Raw genomic sequence first — 26,120 nt, forward strand, 5'->3', positions numbered from 1 at the left:
TTTGTGTGTCTTGTTCTCTTTCTTCTTTGTATCCCTGTTTTGTTCTCTTCCTTCTCTGTGTGCTCCATTTTGTTCTCTTCCTTCTCTGTGTGCTCCATTTTGTTCTCTTCATTCTCTGTGTGCTCCATTTTGTTCTCTTCCTTCATTGTATGTCCTGTCTTGTTTTGTTCTTTCTTTGTATAAAATGCCTTGTTCTTTTCCTTCTTTGTGTGTCCTGCTTTGTTCTCTTCCTTCTTTGTGTGTCCTGCTTTGTTCTCTTCCTTCTTTGTGTGTCTTGTTTTGTTCTCTTCCATCTTTGTGTGTTTTGCTTTGTTATATTCCGACTTACGTGCCATGCTTTATCTTGCCTCATGCATGTTCTGCTTAGTGCTGCTCTTCCCTGTGTGTGCCCGGTTTCGTATTATTTTCTCTTCTGTTTGCGCCATGCTTTGTGCTCTTCCTTACGATATGTGCTTTGCTCTATGCCCTTGCTGTGCATTTGCTTTGTGGTCTTCCTTATTGTCTGTGTCCTGATTCATGTTCTTCCGCTTTGTCTGTGCCTTGTATTGTTTTCTTCTGACTTACGTTGAGCCCTTGTTTGTGCTCTTCCATCTTGTGTGCACAGTTTTGTACGCTTCCGCCTTGCTTATGTGTTCTGCTTTGATGTTTCTTTTTACTTTGGGCTCTTGTATCTTTCTTTTACTCCTTTCTTTGAACTCTTCACCTTGCGTGCACACTTTGCTTTGTTCTCCTCTGACTTGTGTGTGTGTCCCATGCGTGCCTGACTTTGTACTCTTCCGTTCTTGTGCTTTGTGTTCTTTCTTGTTAGGTGTGTTGATTGATATGCTTTGTTTTCCTTCGCTTTGTATCGGCAGAGTGGCTAATCGCGACGATGGGGATGAATGGCGATAAAATGATATGGATGAAGGGACAATCACATATAGACGAAACAACACAAGACCCACAGACAGACACGTAGCCAGAGGGAGGGCTCGGGAGACTGAAGCCCCCCCCGAAATTCTATACATATCTAATTTAAATAGTGTGTAGGTGGTAATTAATTTTACTTCCTTAACAGGATTATACATCTTGTGTAATAATTTGTAACATACTGAGAAATTCATCTTCACGGCTTCTACATCCGATGTTTTCCCATTTAGTTAGCCGCTGCTGATAAATGATGAGCCTCTGGGTACGGGCCTGTGAGCCTAGACGCCAGAGCCTCGTTGGCCTGCAAAAATGTGTAAGAGAGGTTGAAATTTCTGTGGTTTCGAAAAAAAAGACACACTATGATATACAGCAAACCCTCGTTAACATAAACTCGCTTATGACGAACACTCGGTTAACGTGAACAAAATGTTGGTCCCGGCAGGGATGTATTATATCTTATAGAAAGTTTTATCGGTTAACGCGAACTTCGGTTACCACGAATTACGAACTGTTTTTTAGTCCGTTACGTCATTAGATATCATTTAACACGAACTTTCAAAGTTTTTCATAATTTGTTTCTGTTGTTCCTCTGCTAGATATGTAAGAAATCGCTCAACAATCTCTATCATCTTGTCAACAATCAAATTATACAGTATTGTAACCAACAGATCCAGATCGACAATGTGTTCAAATGTATTTTTCTATTATTTAAAACGTAGCCAGTACGAGTAACATCAAGTTGCAAGCAGTAAGATGGGAGTCATGGCCAAGAGGAAGCAGACAGGTAAAGATCTGCAAACAAAACTAAGAATCCTAGAGGAAGTAAACCGTGGTGCATTGAACAAAACGACAAATGCTGAACAGTATGGAATTGCCAAATCTACATTATCTACAATACTTAAATACATAATACGTATTGTGAATGGTTAATGTGTAGAAAGAACTGTATTGCAACAATAAAATTTGAGTCCCCGGTTAGCACGATTTTTTTAACACGAGATCTTGAGTTTTTGGTCCCTTGGGATTCGCGTTAACGAGTGTTTACTGTACTTGCGGCCGTGCAAATTGATGAGTCTTGTATTCAGCTTGTATAAACTCGATGTTGTTGAAGTTTTGAAATGAGGGCAAACATTTGACTCATATTCGCCAAGAAATAGGGTAACATTAAATACGATATTAATACAGAAACCCGTGCATATTTCCTTGTTATTTTACTACAGTATTTTCATTCCTTTCTCAACAGGCTGCCATCATAAAAGCTGGCTTCCTGTCAAAGCGATTGTCTTGTGGAGGAGCTCTTCTCAGCAATCGATGGGTGGTCACCGCGGCTCACTGCATCGCCAGGTAAGCATCGGTCAGCCTTCTCCTGGCATCACGCCAAATTAAAATTATGGGGGTTACTGGGAGACTTTTCCAACATGTCTTCTGATATAAACGTTGCGGGAGCGCTGGAGGAATCGCTAACCTTGTATTCATGGTTGCTCCTTTTTCATCTCAGGAGTAATAATAATAACAAAAATATCTGTCCTGGACGAAGGAGTTTATTTGTGTCCAAAATGAGTTTTGTCCGTTTTCTGCGTCATACATTCTTAGTACGATTTATTCGTAGAATGGTCACTCTTGGTAGCATGAAAAACGTTAGTTTTACACCACACAGTTTGTGTCTTTTATCTTTTTCACACGTTTCGCAAATACCGGCTGATTCCAAAGTCTATCGAAATTTAAATCAAAAAGCATTTTATTGACAAACTTGACAGTGCTACTGAAAAGTACTCTAGAATATAATACAAAATCAGTACATTTCAAGGTAGTGGCCCTGTATATCTAGGCGTAGCACCCATCTCTCTTGAGGAGACCGGGACACATGCTCCGACATAGCTGTTGCTGCAGCTATTCGCTGTGTCCGTTACTGTATGGTGTTGGCCTTGACTCGGCACAACCCTAGACTTAATGCAACCCGAGACAACAAAGTATAGGGGAGTCAGGTCTGGAGAGCGAGCAGCCCAAAGTCTTGGTGAGCCCCTGCCGATCCACCAATCGGGGAAGGTGTCACCAAGGTAGTCACGAACGATTCTGGCGAAATGTGTGGTGCACCATCTTGTTGGAAAACAACAGTGTCGTTTATCCCTGAATACCATTGATACACACCCACTTAATTTATGAATTCAGTGTTTCATATGTTAATTATAAAAATAAATACTTGTGTTGTTCTATGACATCATAATTTGTTTTACTCAGTTTTGTAGTATGTGCAATGGTTATTGACTAACCTTGATATAATTGAATGTTGGTTGCTAGGTAACGTACTATATTGATTCTGAAGGCTGAAGTAAGTGACTTTTAAAAACTGAACGTTTTAATTTGTGTACTCGAGTAATAATTTCAAACTTAATACAGTTTTATTATTAACAAGAAGTTTAATTTCAAGTGAAAGTGTGCGATATTATGATTAGCTGAGTTTTAAGTGTTCTGACGGTACGAGACTTAACATATTTTGCATAATCATACCCGTACGTTATTCCCATGTCTTGAGAGGCCTCATAGTAGGCTGATACGTCTTGTGTTCTCCGGAATGGATTAACAGTAAGTATATCTGCCGAGTTTAAACCGGTAACGTAACACCATTCATTAGCGATATGAGGAAAATGTCAAGAGACTTTTGAATCACCCTGTATAAATACAATTCTGTAATTAGACGAACGTGTAGAATCTGATACAATTAATTACGATAATACCTAAACAGTTAACATTCAGAAAAGAGAATTTTGAAATGAGAACTAGTATGTTAATATATAGATTTTGTCAATTTGGATTACATTATTTTTAATAGTATAGAAGTGAGCCGCGTAACTGGTATAGTCCACGCGATTACTTCGTTAACGTCGAAGAACTGAAGAAAGGCGCCGCCACGAACGTGGGTGGGGATAAATAGCGCGCGAGTTGTTTTCGTCCAATCACACTCAACCTTCAGCCAATGGGCGCAGCTGTCACTCTGCTCGTCTACTCCACGTGGAGTCTCAGTCACATGCCTGCGGACATGCTGTTGCCGTAGTTTGCAACTTCAGTGTGGAGACCGTGGGAAGGTGCTTGTGCACGGAGGGACAAGGTGGCGTAGAGTAGATGTGTGGCAACACTTTGCGTTGAATGTGATTGTTGCAGCTGCTGGGCGCGCTCCGTGGACTTCAAAGCCAGCCGGTGGTTAACGTAGCTAGCGTGTCGACTTTAAATAGGATTATGTTAAATCTTATCTCTAACCTAACATAAACTAACGTAACCAACCTAACCTGACATAATGTTCTTTCCTTCTCCTATAAAATCAACATTTTGGATTTCTAACCTTTTCCCCGCCCATGGCTAGTTCCGGTCTGTAGGGTGGGAGATCCGGATTCGATTCCCAGGGTGATTTCAGGTGGGAGCTTTTCCTACCTTGTCCCCACATAAAGTGGTTCAGGGACTCACTCAGCATTTAATAAACGGGCACCTGGGGGCAGGATGTCGAGCGATTCCTGTCGTAACCTGGTTGAAAGGGTAAAGGTGCCTGGAGCACGATGATAATCACATCACCTCCACTATGGTCGAGATCCACATACTCCTATGTGCCTTTATATATTGCAACTTTAAAAACCTGCTCCTTTGTTTTTGGTGGCGATAAAAATGTCCAAAGTGTAAAAATTACTATAAACCATATAGTTTATTTACTACTATTAAAAAATAATTTTAAAAGTCATGAACATTTTTAAAGTTAATTCGTAAATTTGTTACGAAAGGTTTATTTTTTCCTGAGTTTATTATTGCTCGGTCATTATCATTAATTTCTTAGTACATAAAAATGTAATGTGTCTGGGACAAGAAAAGATGCTCCCTATAGTTATAAATAGGGGCAGATTTCTGTAAAATTACATTATATAGCCAAGTATAAATTGCAAATGGCAAGTGTTATGCTTCATGTATATACATATTTTGAAGTGCATTAAATACAGGGAGGGCCAAAAAGATGTTACCACTGAAAAGGATATGTCGAGGTTACGGTTAGTATATTTTAGGTATTTATTTTCATTGTAATTTACATATGTGTATGTATAGAGGTATGCGAATGGTACAAATAACATATCAATCACATATTAACTACAGTTTCCGTATAACATGACTCCAATAATCACTTGCAAGGCATATAAACATATAACTCATCCTCTCTTCTAATTGTCATATAAGTGGTAACATATTTTTGACCCTCCCTGTATACATAACAGCTGACTGTTAACGTACAGAAATAAATACAATACAAAAATACAAGCTTTGAAAGACATGAAAGGAAAGGAATGAACATTATTTATTAAAATTTCTTTTCATGGTTTTAGTTTGATTACGATGCTACAGGAATTCTTACCCCAATGTTATTACTTACGTAGCCTACATATGTGCTATATGTTTTGTTTCATATTTATTTCTATGCACTAACAGTCAGAAAACAATTTATATATGTGTTTATTTCTGTACACTAGACGTCAGAAAAAGAATCATGTATGTTTTTATTTCGTTTATTCCTTAACATGTTTTTGTCACGTTACACTAAAGAACACGCTTATAACACTATTATTAAACAGACTATTCTTCGGATACCTATTTTTGGTACCGAATATACAAGTGATAAAAGTATAATCCTCATGCTCTGAGTAGTCAGTTGATTAATATTTACGTTATATTTCTTTGCACAATTACGAAAAGAACAAGCCAAAGTCAAGTAAACCCATCGCAAGAGTGTAACTCTGCCGTACTAACAATAAACAAATAGACACAGGTTAAATGGCTGCCATTGCAACAATACTTGAGCCCAATGATAAGAATGCTCATAATAAACAGTGCTGAAACCATGGTACAGTTCTTGACAAGAGTCAAAAGATGCGAACGTGACAAAATGTCAACGACCGAAATTTGTGCGTAAATTATGCTCATTAATGCGAACTTTGTCTGTGTGTGTAAACACAGCGTGTTACAGCACAAACTCTCACTGCGTATGGAAGTTATTAAGGCAAACAACTGTTCATTAAGGACGATTTAGTGACTCGTTTCGACGCTACGGACCCTCGAAATACTTAATTTTATGCTGAATATACATGCAACCATGCAGCACAAGTTGACAACTGTCACTAATGGACTGACTTTGCAATTACTCGTGTATAAATAATCAGGTATACATATATTCTTTTAGTATGTCTGAAGATGTAGCATATTAATGTAAATTTGGTTTTGACAAAATTTTCAGACTGCGTACCAAAGTCTCGAACGAGACCGAGAGTTTCGGACACTAAGTCTTGTTCTCGGCCTCGTCTCGAATTCTTAAACGAGAGCACGACTTTTCTCCTCTCGCTACCATCCGAATCAAACAACATGACTAAGTTATTATTATTATTATAAGTTAATATGATATGGTATGATATGGGCGAAATCTTCAATCTAACCTGTTTTCCTGTCTTCCAGCACTTCCAACAGCAACCTGAGGGTTCGCCTGGGAGAGTGGGACGTCAGGGACCAAGCAGAGAAGCTGCAGCACGAAGAATATGGAGTCGAGAGGAAGGAGGTAACATAGTAATCTCACACACAGCCTTCTAACTATCCAATCAAAAGTTGAAAACAGTCTTATTATTACTTCCTTAATTTCTCTCAACATACAGGTTGATATTTTGGCTAGGGTTTAATGCACTGTGCAAGAATTTGGCCCGCTTTAAACGAAACAATTTTCCTTAGCATTTTTCTCATTTATGTTATGCTACCATGTAAAGTGAAAAATCTTATGGAATTTCACATACCATGTCATTTTTAATGGCATTTCTCAAGAAAAGAAGCTATTTGCGTAGCATAACCAATCAGAAGCGAGTTCTAGGTCACGAGTGTAATGGCGGCCGAGTGAGATGTAAACAATGTATCACTTCACGTTTTTAGATGCCGATAACTATTCAACCGAGAGGAATAATGTTTCCTAGTAAAAGGCATTAGCCTACAAATCAATGGCACTGCTTACGTACATACATTATAGCGTTTACTGTACACGTATGGAATAATATTTTAGTTGTTTCAATTGTAAACACCGTGCACTCACCATAGATGGTGTAACTCGGTGTGCCTTCCGTGCTGCATGTATTATACATCGTAATCGCAAAAGCTAACAGGAATGTTACATGAAATGCTTCAGAGTAAAGTACTGTCGGCTACAAGTTTCTTGGGACCATATACGTATCCGGGTTCGAATCCCGCTCGGGCTTGGTTGTTTTTAAATGTCCATTCATCAATTTCATCATTTCATCACTCATTCCCATTTTGGCAAATTAGCCAAGAGGCAGAAAACGCGAAGTAAAATAAACTAAATCAATCAATCAATCATACAGTTATCATTTATGCTAGCAAGAATGTCATACAAAAGGCTTCTGTCTAAAGTGGGCCTCAATCACATTTGCATTGTACTAAAAACAGACATAAAATAAAAAATGGAGCCCCTGTTACATTATATGAATACAGTGTGTTTCAAAAGTTCCGAAATCCTTATGACACGAAAACTGAGAAAGAGAGACACACTGAATTTGCTGCATTGATATATTTTTTAAATAACTGATAATTGTGAGAAATTAAGAGCTTCAAATTCAAAATTTCTCAACCAAAATTGATTACATCCATAACATTTATGAATTGTAAACTCAGAAAACAAAATATGTCAATCAACACAAATATGCATAATTATTTTAACTTATGGGCAATTCCATCGTTGCGGTCGGGACATATCACAATAATAATACACAGTTATATCTCTATAAATGCAGCACGCTAAAAAGTAATCGAGCATATCATGTAGTACTTACAGTCAACAGTCTGGAATGTGTTTTTACCAGTTTCCCAGAAATCTTGAAAGCACTGTTATGGTTGTAACTTGTAGGCTCCCTTTCTGTGGAATGGCTCTTATTTTAACATTAAAGTGCAAAAACTGCTAATCATGTATCAAAATACACACAAAAATTATATCAAAGGGTACTTTTTTCCAACTATTGTTCGTGTTAGTATTGTGATGCGCTAAAAATACAATTGAACAGTTCAGACACGATCATTTCAAAGAAACCAAAATTACATCCTTAAATACTCGTATGTAAATTGATGCATCGAAAGTGCATCAATTTCAATTTAATGTATTTTCAGTTCTGTGTGTAATTTCCTAATGTAGACAAAATGCTGAAGAATTCTGCAATAATAGTTATAACATCGTCGCCTTGTAATCAAGGGGTCCCGGGTTCGATACCCGGTAGAGGCACATAGTGGTTCGGATCCAACTTTCAACTGTAGGTCCAATCCCGATTAGCCTTTCTGTGCATAAAGTGGACTTAAAACAACAAATCAATCAAACCGATTAAGCTTTCTCTTCATAAAGAAGAAACTCAAAACTCAAATTCTGCATTAATGAAAACAGTAATGATTACATTTTTTTTTGTTTTAAAAAAAATAAAGAGCTTAATTATATTTTCTAACATTTTGTGAAATTTCAGTGTCCAGCCAACAATTTCTGCCAGGCATTTTTCTTCAATGATTTTTTCCCCTGATTACATTATTACCGTTTTCAGAAACTTGGTAAGAAGCTATTTGAGCATATTTAAATGGGGCAATTTCTGCAGGGTTGTAGGATAAGTTTCAAGTGTCTTCAAATCTCAAATTTTCCTGAATTTACTGTGATTTTTTTGCCATATTTGCTTGGAAAAAATTGTGTTTTCATCCTCACATACACAAAGTCTAATCGGAACACACAACACGCGAAAAAGTATTGTTGTTTTATTGATTCGCTCTTCTGCTCCCTTACGCTAATCGCGAATTGTAACTGTGATAAGATGAAATTGCTCAAAGGACAATCGCAACAAACATACATGGGTAGAACACTACACAATACTGGCCGTGGGCTGACTCAGCAGAGACTCGTCAGTTTGCAACAATGCAGTCCACGATGTGCTACGTGGAAGAGAGATCGACATTTTGGTGTCTTCATAAAATGTTCACCCCATAACGCTCCAAAACATCACCCCATTTTTTAACTTTAAGATATAGGTTTTAGATAAGGGATTTTTCCTCGTACACATTTGTGCCAAAGCACTCAAAATATTGCCTAAATCAATCTTATCATTGTACAGTGGGATCCGCTAGTATTGTATGGCAAATTGTCCATGACCATTTTCATTAATTTTTCTCTTACATCCTGTGTGTTTTTAAACGATGGATTTTTATGTATGCTGGTGCAGAAGTTGTCAACAGCTTGTTTTGAGTTTTCTTTTAATTCTTGAAGCTTTTATTGGGTCAAGTTAAGTGTACGAACATGGTGATGGACAATTTGCACGGTAATACTCATGGATCCCACTGTACTTGCTGATGCTTACACCTGTACAGCGATCTGACCAATGTCAGAAAACGTTGCGAAGTCTTGCTTTTGTGAAAGGTGAGTGTTTCCAACCCTAAATTATAATCGTGTTCTAGCTTCCATCAACATAGCGGATTGTGCTATGTGACGAGGAAACTTACTAACCAACGACACATATATTATATTATTTTAAAACTATTTATTTCTTAAAAGAAGTCATTATTCTGGAATCTACGGAGAAATTCATTCGGCCGGTAGTGATTTTACGAGTCACAATTTTATTTTTGTGCTCCATTACGAAACCAACGTGCACGTGTAAAAAAGGAAAACCCGACAATTTTCATTTTACAAAAATTCCATTTACTGTTAAAGTTAAATTAGAGGACAACCATTGACTTATTTTTAATAGCCTGGATGACTGATGTGTGTGTCTGCGGGGAAGGGGTACCTCCTCTCTTGTGCCTCCCTGGCTGTGACATAAACTCTTCTTGCTTCGGATTTCTATTATTTTTCCCATCGCATATTCAGTGCCGACTTTGAGATTATGTTTGCCAAAGTGGATGGGGAAGAAGTTTATATATTCTTCAAGCCTTCTCCCGGGGTAGGATAACACTTTTTCCGAAAGATTTTTTTCTTTCTTTTTTGCATCATTTTCAGGAATTACAACAGCACCCTTTCCGTCTAATTCAAATTGCGTTTTTTTCGTTATTTAGTGTCGTTTTTCTTCCATTTTCGGCCTCTCGCAACGATGAAGAGAGACTCAAAAAGAACACCCATGCTCAGGCCAAATTCAAACCCGTGTCCCTCGCATTCTAACGCATTGTGATAACCACTTCTTCACGAACGTCAAAAATGCGTTTTTTTTAAATATATTTTTTACGAATTTTTCGAATTTACATTACTTTCAATGTAGTTAATTAATATTTACGCTGCAATCTTTCCGTTAGCCCTTTTCTTTGAGTCTGAGACACACAACATTCTCTGCATGTGGTTAGAATGTTTGATAGTAAGCAACACTGCTGGTTTCCGAACACTTACTTCGACTGTACTTCCAGACCCGAAGCTGGACTTCAACTCAAACGAGTGTGCCACTTTCTGTGAACAGAAGTGTACATACAAACAGCTTTATGGGGTCTAGCCCCCATCCCCCAGCCGCTCCCTATCAAGGTACCTGTCAGTAGTGTCCCGAATTTTCACTTATGAAATATAGGAACCCTAATTGAACCAAAAGTTGGCCCCCTTCCTTACGTGAGCTATATATAAGCCAATGGGAGGAAGCATAACTGAAGATATCACACAAGTCGATTGGGGAGATGCAGGAGAAAGTATGGGTCGAATGTGACTGTGGTCACATTGTTCTCTGCCATGCAAACTTTCGTTTGATACCATTTGCATTTAAATAATTACGAACTTCTATTAGAATAAACATTGAAAGTTATGGACATCATTTTGAAATTCCTGTATATATTCTACAAACTGTTTACAAGGAAAGGATGCCGCAACAAAGATATGGTCGGCATTAAGGGATTGCAATATGTATAGTCGCCGGCAATAAAAGTAGCATACCTAGATCCTGTAACACTCGCTTCCCTGCCAGGCGTTTTGTGTGTTGCCTAACTCTACGGCGCTGGTAGAAGTTAGGCAACACGCAACGCCTGGCAGGGAAGCGAGTATTACAGGACCTACGTGTCCTATTTTTATTGCCAGAGTGCGTATCAAATGGCAGAACAAATCTCAGACATGAAATGTTTCAAACACTCACTGAAATGGTAACTTGGAACTAAGCTTCAAATGTAGTCCTTTGAAATATATGTTTTTTGTAGTCCAACCTGTAATTCTATTCTAGTATTTTTTCTTAATACTGTAAATAGTGTGGTAACTTAACCCTTTCCTGATTCCACAAAAATAGGCAATTCTTAGGCGGGAAGGTTCAAGATACAATCCGCGTACAGGGTAAGCCATCAACAAGCCCAGGCATTTTACGACCCGTTGAGTGACAATGAGAGAGGGTTGAAAAGGATAAAGGCATCTCTAGGTTATAAAATAAAAGTAAAAACTCGCATATTGCACTATTTTTTATTACAATTGAGAGAAATGTTTTCTTCATGTGGACATTTGGTCCCACCTGTCACTGATCTCTGCATTGAATAACAATGCCTTTTTCTCTTTTATTGTTTTGCAGGTTCATCCGCAATACAGTCCAACTGATTTCAGAAATGACCTAGCGCTGATTCGACTCGACAAACCAGTCGCCTTCAAGCAGCACATCATACCCGTGTGCCTACCAGAAGCTAAGGCGAAGTTAGTGGGAAAAGGGGCTACGGTTGCGGGTTGGGGAAGGACCAGGCACGGTAAGTGGTATATTCATTTGCATATTTTGCACAAACATTCACTGATCATTAAGAAGCCATCATGTAAGGCAGGTTCAATATATAGGTAAGAATTTTGAAATAAAATCCGGTAATATGTTCATGAACTCCGCATGTGTGTGCTATTGAGACCCCTGTATTAACGGCGGAAGACCCGAAGCACAGATATCGAAATCCCTGTGTTAACAGCGGAAGTCAGTTGAACGGAATCCATGTCTTAACTGCGGAAGCTCCTTTACACAGGAAGTGAAACCTCTGTGTTAATGGCGGAAGCCCCATAGGACTGAAACCGAAATCCCTTTGTTAACGGCGGTAGCCCTTAGGACAGGAAACGTATTCCTCGTGTTAACTGCCGAAGCCCTTTAACACAGGAAGCGAAATTCCGTGTTAGCTGTAGAGCCCCTTAGGAGAAGAAGCGAAACCCCCTGTGATAACGACGGAAGCCCCGTAGTACAGGAAGCGGTATTCCCTGTGTTAACTGCAGAAGCTTATTAGCACAGGAAGCGAAATTCATGTGTTAACTGCGGAAACCCCTTAGCACAGGAAGCGAAATCACTGTGTTAACGGCGGAGGCCCCTTAGCACAGGAAATAAAATCCTTGTGTTAACTGAGGAAGCTCTTTAGCACAGGAAGCGAAATTCCATGTTAACTGTGGAATCCCTTAGCACAGGAAAGGAAATTCCTGTGTTAACAGTGGAAGACCCTTAACACAGGAAGGGAAATTTCTGTGCTAACTACGGAAACCCTTTATCATAGGAAGCGAAATACCATGTGTTATCTACGGAAGCCCTTTAGCACAGGAAGCGAAATTCTGTGTTAACTTTGGAGCACCTTAGCACAGGAAGGGAAATTCCTGTGTTAACGGTGAGAGTCCCTTAGCACAGGAAGGGAAATTCCTGTGTTAACGGCGAGAGTACCTTAGCATAGGAAGGGAAATTCCTGTGTTAACGGCGAGAGTCCCTTAGCACAGGGAGGAGAATTCCTGTGTTAATAGTGGACGCTCCGTAGCACAGGAAGAGAAATTCCTGTGTTAACTACGGAAGCTCTTTAGCATAGGAAGCGGCGGCATTCTCTGTGTTAACTGCAGTAACTCCTTACCACAGGAAACGAAATATCATGTGTTATCTGCGGAAGCCCTTTAGCACAGGAAACGAAATTCCGTGTTAACTGTGGACCCATTAGCACAGGAAGGGAAATTCCTGTGTTAACGGCGAGAGTCCCTTAGCACAGGAAGGGAAATTCCTGTGTTAACGGCGAGAGTCCCTTAGCACAGGAAGGGAAATTCCTGTGTTAATAGGGGTGTAAGGGGTGATTTTCCACGTAGTACACCCAACTGTCAACCTCACTTCCACGTTAGTACACCCTGGACTGCGTTTTGCAGACGAACGAGGGTCTGGCGACTGGCACTCTGGCCAGTATAATTTTGTGTGTGTTGTCCTGTTTTTTTTTTTCCTTGTGTGTGCTGAGTGCCCCTTTACAGCCTCAGCTTTTAAAGAAAGTCAGAACATTTTAAGCTTTTAAGATTTTACTTATGCAACGTTAGAGTTGTTCTTTGTAAAGATAAGGGGCTGGACCCCGTATAATGTGACGGGTGCAAAATAGCCTAAGTGCTGACGCACCCAAAATTTTAAAATCAAATTTAAATTCCTGTGTTAATAGTGGCCGCCCCGTAGCACAGGAAGAGAAATTCCTGTGTTAACTACGGAAGCCCTTCAGCACAAGAAGCTGTATTATGTTAACTGTAATAGCTCCCTTTGTTAACGGCGGACGTCCCGTAGCACAGGAAGCGAAATCCCTGTGTTAACAGCTTGAACCCCGTAGAACAGGAAGGGAAGTCCCTTTGTTAACGGCGGACGTCCCGTAGCACAGGAAGCGAAATCCCTGTGTTAACAGCTTGAACCCCGTAGAACAGGAAGGGAAGTCCCTTTGTTAACGGCGGACGTCCCCTAGCACAGGAAGCGAAATCCCTGTGTTAACAGCTTGAACACCGTAGAACAGGAAGGGAAGTCCCTTTGTTAACGGCGGACGTCCCGTAGCACAGGAAGCGAAATCCCTGTGTTAACAGCTTGAACCCCGTAGAACAGGAAGGGAAGTCCCTTTGTTAACGGCGGACGTCCCGTAGCACAGGAAAGGAAATCCCTGTGTTAACAGCTTGAACACCGTAGAACAGGAAGGGAAGTCCCTTTGTTAACGGCGGACGTCCCGTAGCACAGGAAGCGAAATCCCTGTGTTAACAGCTTGAACACCGTAGAACAGGAAGGGAAGTCCCTTTGTTAACGGCGGACGTCCCGTAGCACAGGAAGCGAAATCCCTGTGTTAACAGCTTGAACCCCGTAGAACAGGAAGGGAAGTCCCTTTGTTAACGGCGGACGTCCCGTAGCACAGGAAGCGAAATCCCTTTGTTAACAGCTTGAACACCGTAGAACAGGAAGGGAAGTCCCTTTGTTAACGGCGGACGTCCCGTAGCACAGGAAGCGAAATCCCTGTGTTAACAGCGTGAACCCCGTAGAACAGGAAGGGAAGACCCTTTGTTAACGGCGGACGTCCCCTAGCACAGGAATAGAAATCCCTGTGTTAACAGCTTGAACCCCGTAGAACAGGAAGGGAAGTCCCTTTGTTAACGGCGGACGTCCCGTAGCACAGGAAGCGAAATCCCTGTGTTAACAGCGTGAACTTCGTAGAACAGGAAGGAAGTCCCTTTGTTAACGGCGGACATCCCGTAGCACAGGAAGCGAAATCCCTGTGTTAACAGCTTGAACCCCGTAGAACAGGAAGGGAAGACCCTTTGTTAACGGCGGACGTCCCGTAGCACAGGCAGCGAAATCCCTGTGTTAACAGCTTGAACACCGTAGAACAGGAAGCGAAGTCCCTTTGTTAACGGCGGACGTCCCCTAGCACAGGAAGCGAAATCCCTGTGTTAACAGCTTGAACCCCGTAGAACAGGAAGGGAAGTCCCTTTGTTAACGGCGGACGTCCCGTAGCACAGGAAAGGAAATCCCTGTGTTAACAGCTTGAACCCCGTAGAACAGGAAGGGAAGTCCCTTTGTTAACGGCGGACGTCCCGTAGCACAGGAAGCGAAATCCTTGTGTTAACAGCGTGAACTTCGTAGCACAGGAAGGGAAGTTCCTGTGTTAACTGCTAGAGCCTCGTAGCACTTTCCTATAGCTCTTCTTATTAATTGATCTCCTCCTTTCCTTCTTATTTTTGTTTGTCACTTCTAATCTATTCCTGTATTAATTTTTAATCTCTTTGGCTTTCGGTATTGATTTGATTTTTGATATTTAGATTCGCTTTCTGCCTCTTTTGGCTAATCGCGACGATGAGGATGGCTAATTCTGTGTTAACGTTGGAGTCCCTTAGCACAGGGAGGGAAATTCCTGTGTTAATAGTGGACGCCCCGTAGCACAGGAAGAGAAATTCCTGTGTTAACTACGGAAGCTAGTAATATGATGAAACTAATGAAGAAGGGACATTCACAAAGAACACCGATCGGGATTCGAACTTGGGACACACGGGTCATAGCGCGCTGTGCTAATCACTCCGGCACGGAGATTGGCTAATGCCTTTGGCGTTGACACAGATACTCAATGTGCTTTTATCGCAATTAATTTGTTCTTGTTCAAATATTAATTCATTTCGACTTATTTTTTAACCTTCTATGGTATTTTTTGGTTCTATTCCACAAATATTAAAATTTTAATTTACGCTACTCATCTATGTATTTTTCACAAGATAGAACAGGTTAAATTTACGTTTAAGTTTCTGTATGCAATTTAATTTTGCAAAAGTAAGAGTTATCCAGCGGTCACCTGCTTAAACTACGGGTCAAGGGTTGTAAATTGAACGTTAGATGGCGCAATATAGCAGGTTCTAATTTAAACTCTCAAGAACTTACTTCTCTGAAAGTCTACAATGTTAGTAGATCAAAATTATTATCAGTGTTATTGCTCACATGTACTACGTATCACTGTTATAAATTCAGCAACTCATAGTATAATTTATGCTGTATGTTCTGGTAAGTCATGTGAATAAAGGCGAACAACTTTCCTTGATAATGTTGTACTCGTTAAGGCCTTGTATAGCTAAAAGTTTTACAATGTGTCACCATAAGAAACAAATTCAAGGTTGCCAGTAGCATTTATATTTCTTTAGAATATTATAGTAAAAGCGATAATATCCTATAGTAAAATAATAATATAATAAGTATAAATAGTATCGTGGCAGCAGAAATTGCTCCTCTTAAATCATGCTTTTCATTGATTTGGTTCATTTTACTTCGTTTTCTGCCACTCTTGGCTAATCGCGACGATGAAGAGGACTGATGATATGTAACTGATGAAGGGACACTAATAATGAACACCCATGCCGAGTTTCGAACGCGGGACCCCTGGCGTCGTAGCGGCCTGTGTCAATAAGTCCGCCACGGAGATGGGTTCTTAAAATTATGCATATATGAGCATCCATGCATTTTGTATGTAGTAGAGGAGTTATGCAATTTTTTGGCCATGTGAGGAACTAATTGCAGCAGAAATGAAACCAACTGCCCCAAAAGTAAAGAAAATGTGAGGAATCCGATTTTCAGGAGTAGGTTCACCGCCATCTTGAAAAAATGGCGCCCAAAATTCACCTTGAAAAGTAAAAATAATAATATCTCAAAAGCGGTGCATTGTACACAAAAAGTGAAGATAACCAACATGAAAGATCAGAAAGTTTGCTAAATTATAGTTTTTGTTTGATAGAGTAATCATGAATCGTATTTGAATTACAAAGTTTCAAATATTTTCTTTAATTTTTAGAATTAGCGTAAAAGTTGGTTTCCGACACAAATAACAGCAAATATGTAAGAAACTATGCAATTTATGTCCTAAAGTCACTGGACCAAATTCAGAGCTCATGTTTCTCTCTAGAGAATGGTTCTTGTTTCGTACCTTTAGAATCAGGGGTTGAGGAGATATGTAGTTTAATACAGAGTGATGTGTTTCCCTTTATTTTACGTGTTCCATTTCTTATGGTATTAGTTAGAATGCAATATGTTTTGTTTTTTTCTGCAGCGTTTCGTTCACTTGCGATTGTAAGATGTTGATTTTGTTTTTTAAAAATGTTTGCACACAGTAGTTTAAACTGAGAGGGGGTAAGTATGGTTTACTTTCTACTTAACTGCAATTAGAAAGATCGTATTGAAAATGGAATTAGGGCACTCAGTTTAGACACCTAATCGCCGCTACTGTGTGCAAACATTTTTAAACAACACAATCAACATGTTACAAACACAAGTGAACGAAACGCTGCAGATAAACAGCATATTAAGTTCTAACTAATACCATAAGAAATGGAACACGTATAATAAATGGAAACACATCACTCTGTATTAAACTACATATCTCCTCAACCCCTGATTCTAAAGGTACGAAACAAGAACTATTCTCTAGAGAAAATCATGGGCTCTGAATTTGGTCCAGTGACTTTAGGACATAAATTGCATAGTTTCTTACATATTTGCTGTTATTTGTGTCGGAAACCAACTTTTACGCTAATTCTAAAAATTAAAAAAAATATTTGAATCTTTGTAATTCAAATACGATTTATCATAACTCTATCAACCAAAAACTATAATTTAGCAAATTTTCTGCTCTTTCATGTTGGTTATCTTCACTTTTTGTGTACAATGCACCGTTTTCGAAATATTATTTTTACTTTTCAAAGTGAATTTCGGGCGCCATTTTTTCAAGATGGCGGTGAACCTACAGGTCAGAGAGTGGTAGACTCTTGAAAATCGGATTCCTCACATCTTTTTTTTCTATAGGGGCAGTTGGTTTTATTTCTGTTGCAATTAGTTCACCAGACAACATTATCTTTCCTTGACTAATGCGCTATTTTGTGTTTTTGCACTGGTCGACCTCTGTGGGGGAGTGGTTAGCACGGCGCGCCATGATGCCAATGGTTCCGGTTTTGAATCCCAGCCTGGACAAAAAGTGGCTAAATCAATCAACCAAGCATTAAATATGGATTTCTTATGTTTCTCAAATTCCACTAACAAAATTGTCGTTTTCCTACAGAAAATTTAACTATCGGTGGCAACCGTGAATCTATGGCTGCATAAATACAGGATAGAAAATGCTGTTTTTGAAGGATTCGTCACATGTGAATGTCGTTGTTGTAGGGCGACACCCTATATATATTTCGATAAATTGGACTTGAATATGCTTTTTTGTTCACTTAAAATTAAAAAGTTCCTAGTTTCAACAGGATATGGTTACATATATAACTATTCGGTTTTTCTTTTAACAGGCGTTACAACTACACCGTCAGTGTTGCAAGAGGTAGACGTGGAGGTAATCTCGAACGACCGATGCCAGCGCTGGTTCCGGGCAGCGGGAAGAAGAGAAGTTATACACGACGTCTTCCTGTGTGCGGGCTACAAAGAGGGTGGGAGGGACAGTTGCCAGGTAAGAAACATATTGAAGAACTCCGAGTTCAGGTGTACACGTACAATTACTTTGGGCGATCAGAGGCAGGCACAACCCCTTTGTAATTTTGGAAGTTCTGCTAACTTACTTTTGAACAGCAATTTTTTTAAACGAAACAAAGCAAACCGTTTCTTTTGTTTTAAACATGTTTTAAATGCTAGTGTTTTCATCAAGAACAAAACAAAACAAAAACGTTTTAAGCAAATAAAACTTTTAAAATATAATGCCAAGACGACTTATTTTCTAAGAATAATAAGGAATATTATTGCTGTTCCTAATTACGATTAACTAACTTCTTAAAATATCTATTTATGTTAGTAAAAAATCTTGCATGTAGGTTGTACCGTGCAAATTGTCCATCACCATGTTCGTACACTTAACTTGACCCAATAAGAGCTTCAAGAATTAAAAGAAAACTCAAAACAAGCTATTGACAACTTCTGCACCAGCATACATAAAAATCCATCGCTTAAGAACACACAGGATGTAACAGAAAAATTAATGAAAATGATCATGGACAATTTGCCATGCAATACTAGTGGATCCCACTGTAAGAGAAGGTTCAACAAATCCACAGTTGCCAGGCCCCATTCAGTCTACGTGTAGCTAATGTTTTCAGAAATATATTTTATCGTGAATGTAACAAAATATTGGCATTAACAACAATGTACAGTATGTTAAGTGTGAAACAAAACTTTTGCATAGTATTCAATTTTAAAAAAATGTTTAAAACATTTTAAAACATTAAAAATAAAATATCCAGGTGTTTTATACGTGGCCCGGTGGTATTCATCACGATATGTTTCTTTGTTAACTGAATGTATGTTTACCGCCATTGAACAGATTTCTGTGCACAATAAACAAAATAACACGGATTGAATGAAAAGACACTATTACAAAACGCGCAAATAACCACAGACCATCAAATATCAAGTATCAAAGTGTGTTTTAAACAAGTGTAAAAAAAACAAAGTTGTGTTTAAAACAAGTTGTTTTAAACACTTTTGTTTTAAACGTGCCAACCCTACTTCTGAAACTCTTTCGTTCGTATTTCTTTTCCATATTTCTGTTTTTATTATTTTTAATTAAAAAGAAAATTGCCTTTACACTTGTGTTCCAAAATCTGTCTTTGCTTCCTCCACCTTTTCTTGATTATTTCTTTTATTACCTTTCCTCCTTACTGTTTCGTCATGTTTACTCATTTACTCTCTTTCTGCTTTCTTTCTTTCTCTCTAGCTTCTTTCACGGTTTCTTTCTCTTTCACACACTTTCATTTGCTCCCTCTCTCTTCTCTCTTCACCGATAGCGTAGTGGTAACGTCGAAGCCTTGTATTACGGGGTCCCGGGTTCGATACCCAGTGAAGGCTCATATTGGTTCGGATCCCACTTTAAACTGTAGGCTCAGTCCCGATTATCCTACCTGTGCATAAAATGGGCTTAAAACAAAAATTCACTCTTTCTTTATTTGCAATGACCCATAAACATGACATAAATGATTTTCAGGATAAAAAAATATTTTTATTTTTACCTCCCCCCTTCTGAAATTTGGTTCGGGTGTTTTTTGAGAGCATTCAGATTGTATTTGATCCTCTTGTTGCCTGACGTATGCCAAGTTTAAAAGTGCCGGTCCCCGTGGCGGAGTGGTTAGCACAGAGCGCTACGATGCCAGGGGTCCCGGGTTCGAATTCCGGTCTCCGCATGGGAGCTCTTAGTTAATGTTAATCAATTTCATCACATCATCACTCTCCCTCGTCGTTGCGATTAGCCAAAGGTGGAACAAAAGCGACGATAAATAACAAACATCAAATCAAGTTTAAAATTGGCCAAAATATTATTCAATATCCAGTGGCGGCACCAAGGAGGGTGGGCAGTCTGGGCTGTGACCTACCCAATATGAGATTGGCCCACCATGTGTAAATGCAATACGCAAATTTCCTAATAAAAACAAAATGGAAGTGTGTAGGTAAAAGATGAATGTGATAAGAAACCTTAGAAGATTCGAACCCAGGACTTCTTGTTTCGGAACACGCTCTTCTAGCTCCTGGATGATGAAGATCTGAAAGTAAAATTTAACATTGCAATATCAATTACATTTGTATGTGTCGCCACTGTCAATATTATTACCTCACTAAAAATAACAAAGTTATAAACTTCCTCCAAATCTACATTTTTATAACATTAGACACAACAGGGTCCTTGATTTACAGAGAAAATTACATCACGAAAACAGAACAACAATAATAAATCCTTTAAACTGTGTATTAACACACATTAGTAGAAATTCTCTTTCATCAAGCACCTCCTGAGTTCTCCCTGACAGTTGGTAGTCTGAATCGCTAGAAAATCGGTAAACTAATATAATGGATTGAATGGGGGCACAGAATATACTTCTAAAGGGAGAAAGAAACAAAGGAAGAAAAAGAAAGAAGCACAGAGGGAGAAAGAAACAAAGGAAGAAAATGAAAGAGGTACAAAGGGAGAAAGAAACAAAGGAAGAAAAAGAAAGAAGTACAGAGGGAGAAAGAAACAATGGAAGAAAAAGAAAGAAGTACTGAGGGAGAAAGAAACAAAGGAAGAAAATGAAAGGGAGAAAGAAACAAAGGAAGATAAAGAAAGAGGTACAGAGGCTGAAAGAAACAAAGGAAGAAAATGAAAGAGGTACAAATGGAGAAAGAAACAAAGGAACAAAGAGAAAGAGGTACAAAGGGAGAAAGAAACAATGGAAGAAAAAAGAAAGAAGTACAAAGGGAGAAAGAAACAAAGGAAGAAAAAAGAAAGAGGTACAAAGGGAGATAGAAACAAAGGAAGAAAAATAAAGCGTCCCTTCATCAATGTCGATCATGTCATCACACATCCTCATCATCTCGATTAGCCGAAAGTGGCAGAAGAAAGCGAAGTTAAATAACAAAAATCAAATCAAATAAAGCAGAAGATATTGAGCAAATCAACTTCAGGGCTGAACCCTTAAGAACAAATACAGTATCATCGTAAATTTAACTCACGATAAAACAAACCGGGCTTCAAATTACCGAAACATGGTCTGATTTTTTTTTTTTTTTAAAAAAAAGGACTGTGTTCGTCCAGAAGAGAATAAAATTTTAGAAACGTGGTGATTGAGTAAAGTTGGAGTTGGTTGGTGTTTTAAGTCCGCTTTATGCACAGTAAGGCTAATCGGGACTGAGCCTACAGTTTAAAGTGGGATCCGAACCACTAGCCTATATGTGCCTCCACCGGGTATCGAACCCGGGACCCCTTGATTACAAGGCGACGACGCCATCACTACGCCATCGGGGAGGCTCGAGCCTGATTCGAACGCCACTTTACTTCAAAGAAAGTTCCGAAAGATAAGTTTCCCCTCTGACAAGTCCACGTTGAGTAAATGCGATGTTGCCAATTCAGTTTCTATAGATATTTCATAACGTGAGACAGCGGTTATCTTCGCTATATATATATGTATACAATGTGGAGACCTTGGGAGTATAACATCGTCGCAGTTCGTGTTGGAAGTTAAAACACTTCTCAGAAAAACAGGTTCTGCCTCGAAACCATAGACGCGTCCGGTCGTTTCCCCCTCGACCTATGTCAAAGATAGCAAACTGGCGTTCGAATCAGGACTTGAACTATACGAAAACTTGAAAATTTGCCGAGGAGCCAGTTAGCGTGGGGGAAGAGAGATAACGCCATGCTAAAAGTAAGCAATCCGTGCAATTTTTCTGCACGGCAAAATTTTCATATTTTCTCCGCGTTTCTCCCAGAGTGACGTGTGTTCACGTCACGACGGCCACTTTCACATTTCTCTGGCAAGTCATTCTTCCTAAAATTGAAGCATTCATGGCTGACTTTGTCGTTCGTACTATGAGTGGAGATATGGTCGTTGTGTTACCAGTGAAGAAGTATAAAGATAGATCAAAATCGTCTGTTTACGAAATAAACTTCTCTCTGAGAAGTTCAAAGCGTGATCACAACTGAGAGAAGAAGAAAGAAAGAAGACCAGAAAGAAAATGAGAAAGATAAACAAATAAAAAAGAAAGAAACAATGGAAGGGAAAAACAAAGGGAGCAAAGAAGCAAAGAGGAAGAAATCAGGAAAAGTTAAGCGAGAGATAGAGGAAAAATTAAGGGAAAGACAAAGGAACAGAAGAAGAAGAAGAAAGAAAAAGGTACAGAGGGAGAAAGAAACAAAGGAAGGAAAAGAAACAGGAAGAAAATGAAAGAAGTTCAAAGAATGAAAATGAAAAATACAGAGGGAGAAAGAAACAAGGGAAGAAAATGAAAGAGGTACAAAGGGAGAAAGAAACAAAGGAAGGTAATGAAAGAGGTACAAAGGAAGAAAGAAATAAAGGAAGAAAATGAAAGAAGTACAAATGGAGAAAGAAATAAAGGAAGAAAATAAAAAAGGTACAAAGGGAGAAAGAAACAAAGGAAGGTAATGAAAGAGGTACAAAGGGAGAAAGAAACAAAGGAAGGTAATGAAAGAGGTACAAAGGGAGAAAGAAACAAAGGAAGAAAATGAAAGAAGTACAAAGGGAGAAAGAAACAAAGGAAGGTAATGAAAGAGGTACAAAGGAAGAAAGAAATAAAGGAAGAAAATGAAAGAAGTACAAATGGAGAAAGAAATAAAGGAAGAAAATAAAAGAGGTACAAAGGGAGAAAGAAACAAAGGAAGGTAATGAAAGAGGTACAAAGGGAGAAAGAAACAAAGGAAGGTAATGAAAGAGGTACAAAGGGAGAAAGAAACAAAGGAAGAAAATGAAAGAAGTACAAAAGGAGAAAGAAACAAAGGAAGAAAATGAAAGAAGTACAAAGGGAGAAAGAAACAAAGGAAGGTAATGAAAGAGGTACAAAGGAAGAAAGAAATAAAGGAAGAAAATGAAAGAAGTACAAATGGAGAAAGAAATAAAGGAAGAAAATAAAAGAGGTACAAAGGGAGAAAGAAACAAAGGAAGGTAATGAAAGAGGTACAAAGGGAGAAAGAAACAAAGGAAGAAAATGAAAGAATTACAAAGGGAGAAAGAAACAAAGGAAGAAAATGAAAGAGGTACAAAGGGAGAAAGAAATAAAGAAGAAAATGAAAGAAGTACAAAGGGAGAAAGAAACAAAGGAAGAAAATGAAAGAAGTACAGAGGGAGAATGAAACAAAGGAAGAAAATGAAAGAGGTACAAAGTGAGAAAGAAACAAAGGAAGGTAATGAAAGAGGAACAAAGGGAGAAAGAAACAAAGGACGAAAATTAAAGATGTACAAATGGAGAAAGTAACAAGATGAAAAGTACAAAGGGAGAGAGAAAGAAAGGAATAAAAGGTACAAAGGGAGAAAGAAACAAAGAAATAGAAAGAAAACAGAGGAAGGAAGAAACAGAAAAAGAGGAACAGAGAAGGAGGAAGAAAAAGAGAACAAAGAACGTAGAAAGAGGAACATAGAGAGAAAGAAATACAGAGACAAATGAAAGAAAAGGAGGAAAAAAGAAACAGGAATAGAGGAAGAGAAAGATCGAAGAGCAGAGGAGAAAAATCGCGATGACACTAAGACATATAGAACGAAAGAGACCATGGAAGCAAGGCCTATTTTGAAACCAGCCACGCGATATCTACTGGCGACGCCACCGAAGTTGTAGTATATATATGCTGCATTTTAAGACAAAGCAATAACATGCCATGCTAGAACTACCCCGTAAAACACAATTCCGTAATAGCACAGCGAGGGTGTTATAAAACGTTACGTTAACTTTGATATATGTAATCTAGTGATGCAATCATAGTAACCGCATAACACGCAAATCATGCTTAATTCACCGCAAAATTAATGATTCTCTGTTGATAATGACAGTCCTTGCGTCGCCAAATGATAACAGGAAGCACTTGTTACTTACACATCACTTCAAATTCTTCTCGTTAAATGTTTTCAGACTTTTAGAACAAAATTAAGAAAGCTACAATCATAGCCAGATTTGAAGAAAAACAACAGTGTGATATCACTAAATTCGTTAGCAAATTGTTGTTGGGTGCCGATTAAAACATAAATGCGGTTTCTGTTTTTAGTTTCCAGTTTATGAATTAAGTGTCGAAAATAGGCTATGACTCACTAAAGATGCATTTCAGGAATATCTTTGTGTGAACTGTACCGCTTTCAAGTTCCGCATAATATGCTGAGCTCCGTTGCGCTACAACACCAGGGGTCCCAGTCTCGAATCCCGAACTGGGCATTTTTTGTGAGTGTCCCTCTATCAATTATATCATATCATCACTGAACCTAATCGTCACGATTAGCCAAAACTGTCAGAAAAGCGACTCCAAATAACAACAAAAATCAAATCATCATCTGAATATATTTCCGTAAGTTATTACATAAACTGTGTCTAATAATAATAATTAAAAAGGTAATTTGTTTAAATTTGTTTTTGCTTTCTTTTTCTCAAATGTAGGGCGATTCTGGAGGACCGTTGACCACTACCTTAGATGGAAGAAGAGTTTTGATTGGGCTCGTATCTTGGGGCATCGGCTGTGGCAGAGAACATTTACCTGGAGTCTACACCAACATCCAGAAATTCGTCAGCTGGATTGACAGAATTATAATTTAAAACGAAGGACTGGAGACTGAACTAATTTTTATATTAATTTATCAAGCTCATACAGACTTGCCAAAGTTTTCTAGTGCCTATGTCGTTATTTGTATGTTTTTTTCCACTGAAGAATAGAGACTTCCGCGCACAAGACTTGGCAACAGTGATTATTATTGGAAAACAACAACAGCGCCATCGTCACTCTAGAGTTTACGTCGATGGCGAAGAAATGGATATGTAAAATCTGTATATTTTCCTTAGCATTGAAATATTGCTATTTGTGCTGTCAGTTGCAAAAATCGTGTAAAGAAAATGAATTGCCAGTATAGTTTATTGTGTACGCTATGCAGAAACATAAATACTACTATTTTTCTATCTCTCGCGAAGAGAAGTTTTTACTACTGAATATAAGATAAATTACTGAATGTGCAAGGATTGATGACAAAAGTGCAAAGTGTGTGTAAACTTGTATTCTGTGCGTGCCCGTGTGTGTGTTTTTTGAGTCTGTGTTTTATATAAATAATCATGTAAATAATATTTTATACTTATCAAAACAATCATCACATAGTAAAATAGTAATTTGTACTAAACGCCTTGTGTGTACCATATTTTTGTCAGTTCATGTACAGTGGGGTCCATGAGTATTACCGTGCAAATTGTCCATCACCATGTTCGTGCACTTTATTTGATCCAATAAGAGCTTCAAGAATTAAAAGAAAACTCAAAACAAGCTGTTGACAACTTCTGCACCAGCATACATAAAAATCCATTGCTTAAAAACACGTAGGATCTAAGAGAAAAATTAATCAAAATAGTCATGGACAATTTGCAGGACAATACTCATGGATCCCACTGTACTACAATAAGAGGATGCTTCTCTTTGTATCATAGGTCAGCTTACTTCAGTCATAACATTTTCTCAATTCAAACGGACTATTATACTACATAATTTATCAGATTCAGAATTTGTTGTACTTACGGGTTTGCAGAGTATTTGTTCACTGTAATTATTAATTAGATTATAATCGAAATGAAAGTTGAATTACTTAACAGCAAAGAAATTGTGAAACAAAACAAATGTAATACAATATATAAATCCTAAATTTGTCCAACTCATATTTACTTGTAAAAATAAGTTTTCTACAACATAAAGTGATTGATAATCAAAATTCTTTTGGTTATATTCCATACTGTTAGGACGTTCTATTCCCTCTTTAGTGTAAAACTGAAAGCGTAATCATTATTTTGACAAGGTGGGGAAAAACATATTGCAATATGGTCTAGAAATAAATTAACTCTACTGGACGATATATTGTTGAGCAATAAAAATCACACATTAACAAAACGCTCACATGCAAGGTTTTACACTCTGCTTTTAGAACATTCACTTTTCTGTACTTCAACTCTTATGCAGAAGTACAATGTGATTGCATA

General features: G+C 38.4%; 1 protein-coding gene across 2 annotated transcripts in view; it reads left to right on the top strand.

Annotated features, from left to right (window-relative positions):
* LOC146004013 (brain-specific serine protease 4) overlaps positions 1-25,822 on the top strand; it is a 58,985-nt gene extending 33,163 nt beyond the window's left edge. For both annotated transcript variants that reach the window (XM_083142569.1, XM_083142570.1), the window contains 5 exons: positions 2,153-2,253; positions 6,388-6,487; positions 11,475-11,643; positions 17,951-18,108; positions 24,549-25,822. In XM_083142569.1, coding sequence (XP_082998695.1) covers positions 2,153-2,253; positions 6,388-6,487; positions 11,475-11,643; positions 17,951-18,108; positions 24,549-24,704 — 684 coding nt within the window. In that variant the 3' untranslated portion in view covers positions 24,705-25,822. The remainder of the gene's footprint in view (positions 1-2,152; positions 2,254-6,387; positions 6,488-11,474; positions 11,644-17,950; positions 18,109-24,548) is intronic.
* The last annotated feature ends 298 nt before the right edge of the window (positions 25,823-26,120 follow it).

This window comes from Lepisma saccharinum, chromosome 21 (genome assembly GCF_977018435.1).
Source record: "Lepisma saccharinum chromosome 21, izLepSacc3.1, whole genome shotgun sequence".
Taxonomy (NCBI): domain Eukaryota; kingdom Metazoa; phylum Arthropoda; class Insecta; order Zygentoma; family Lepismatidae; genus Lepisma; species Lepisma saccharinum.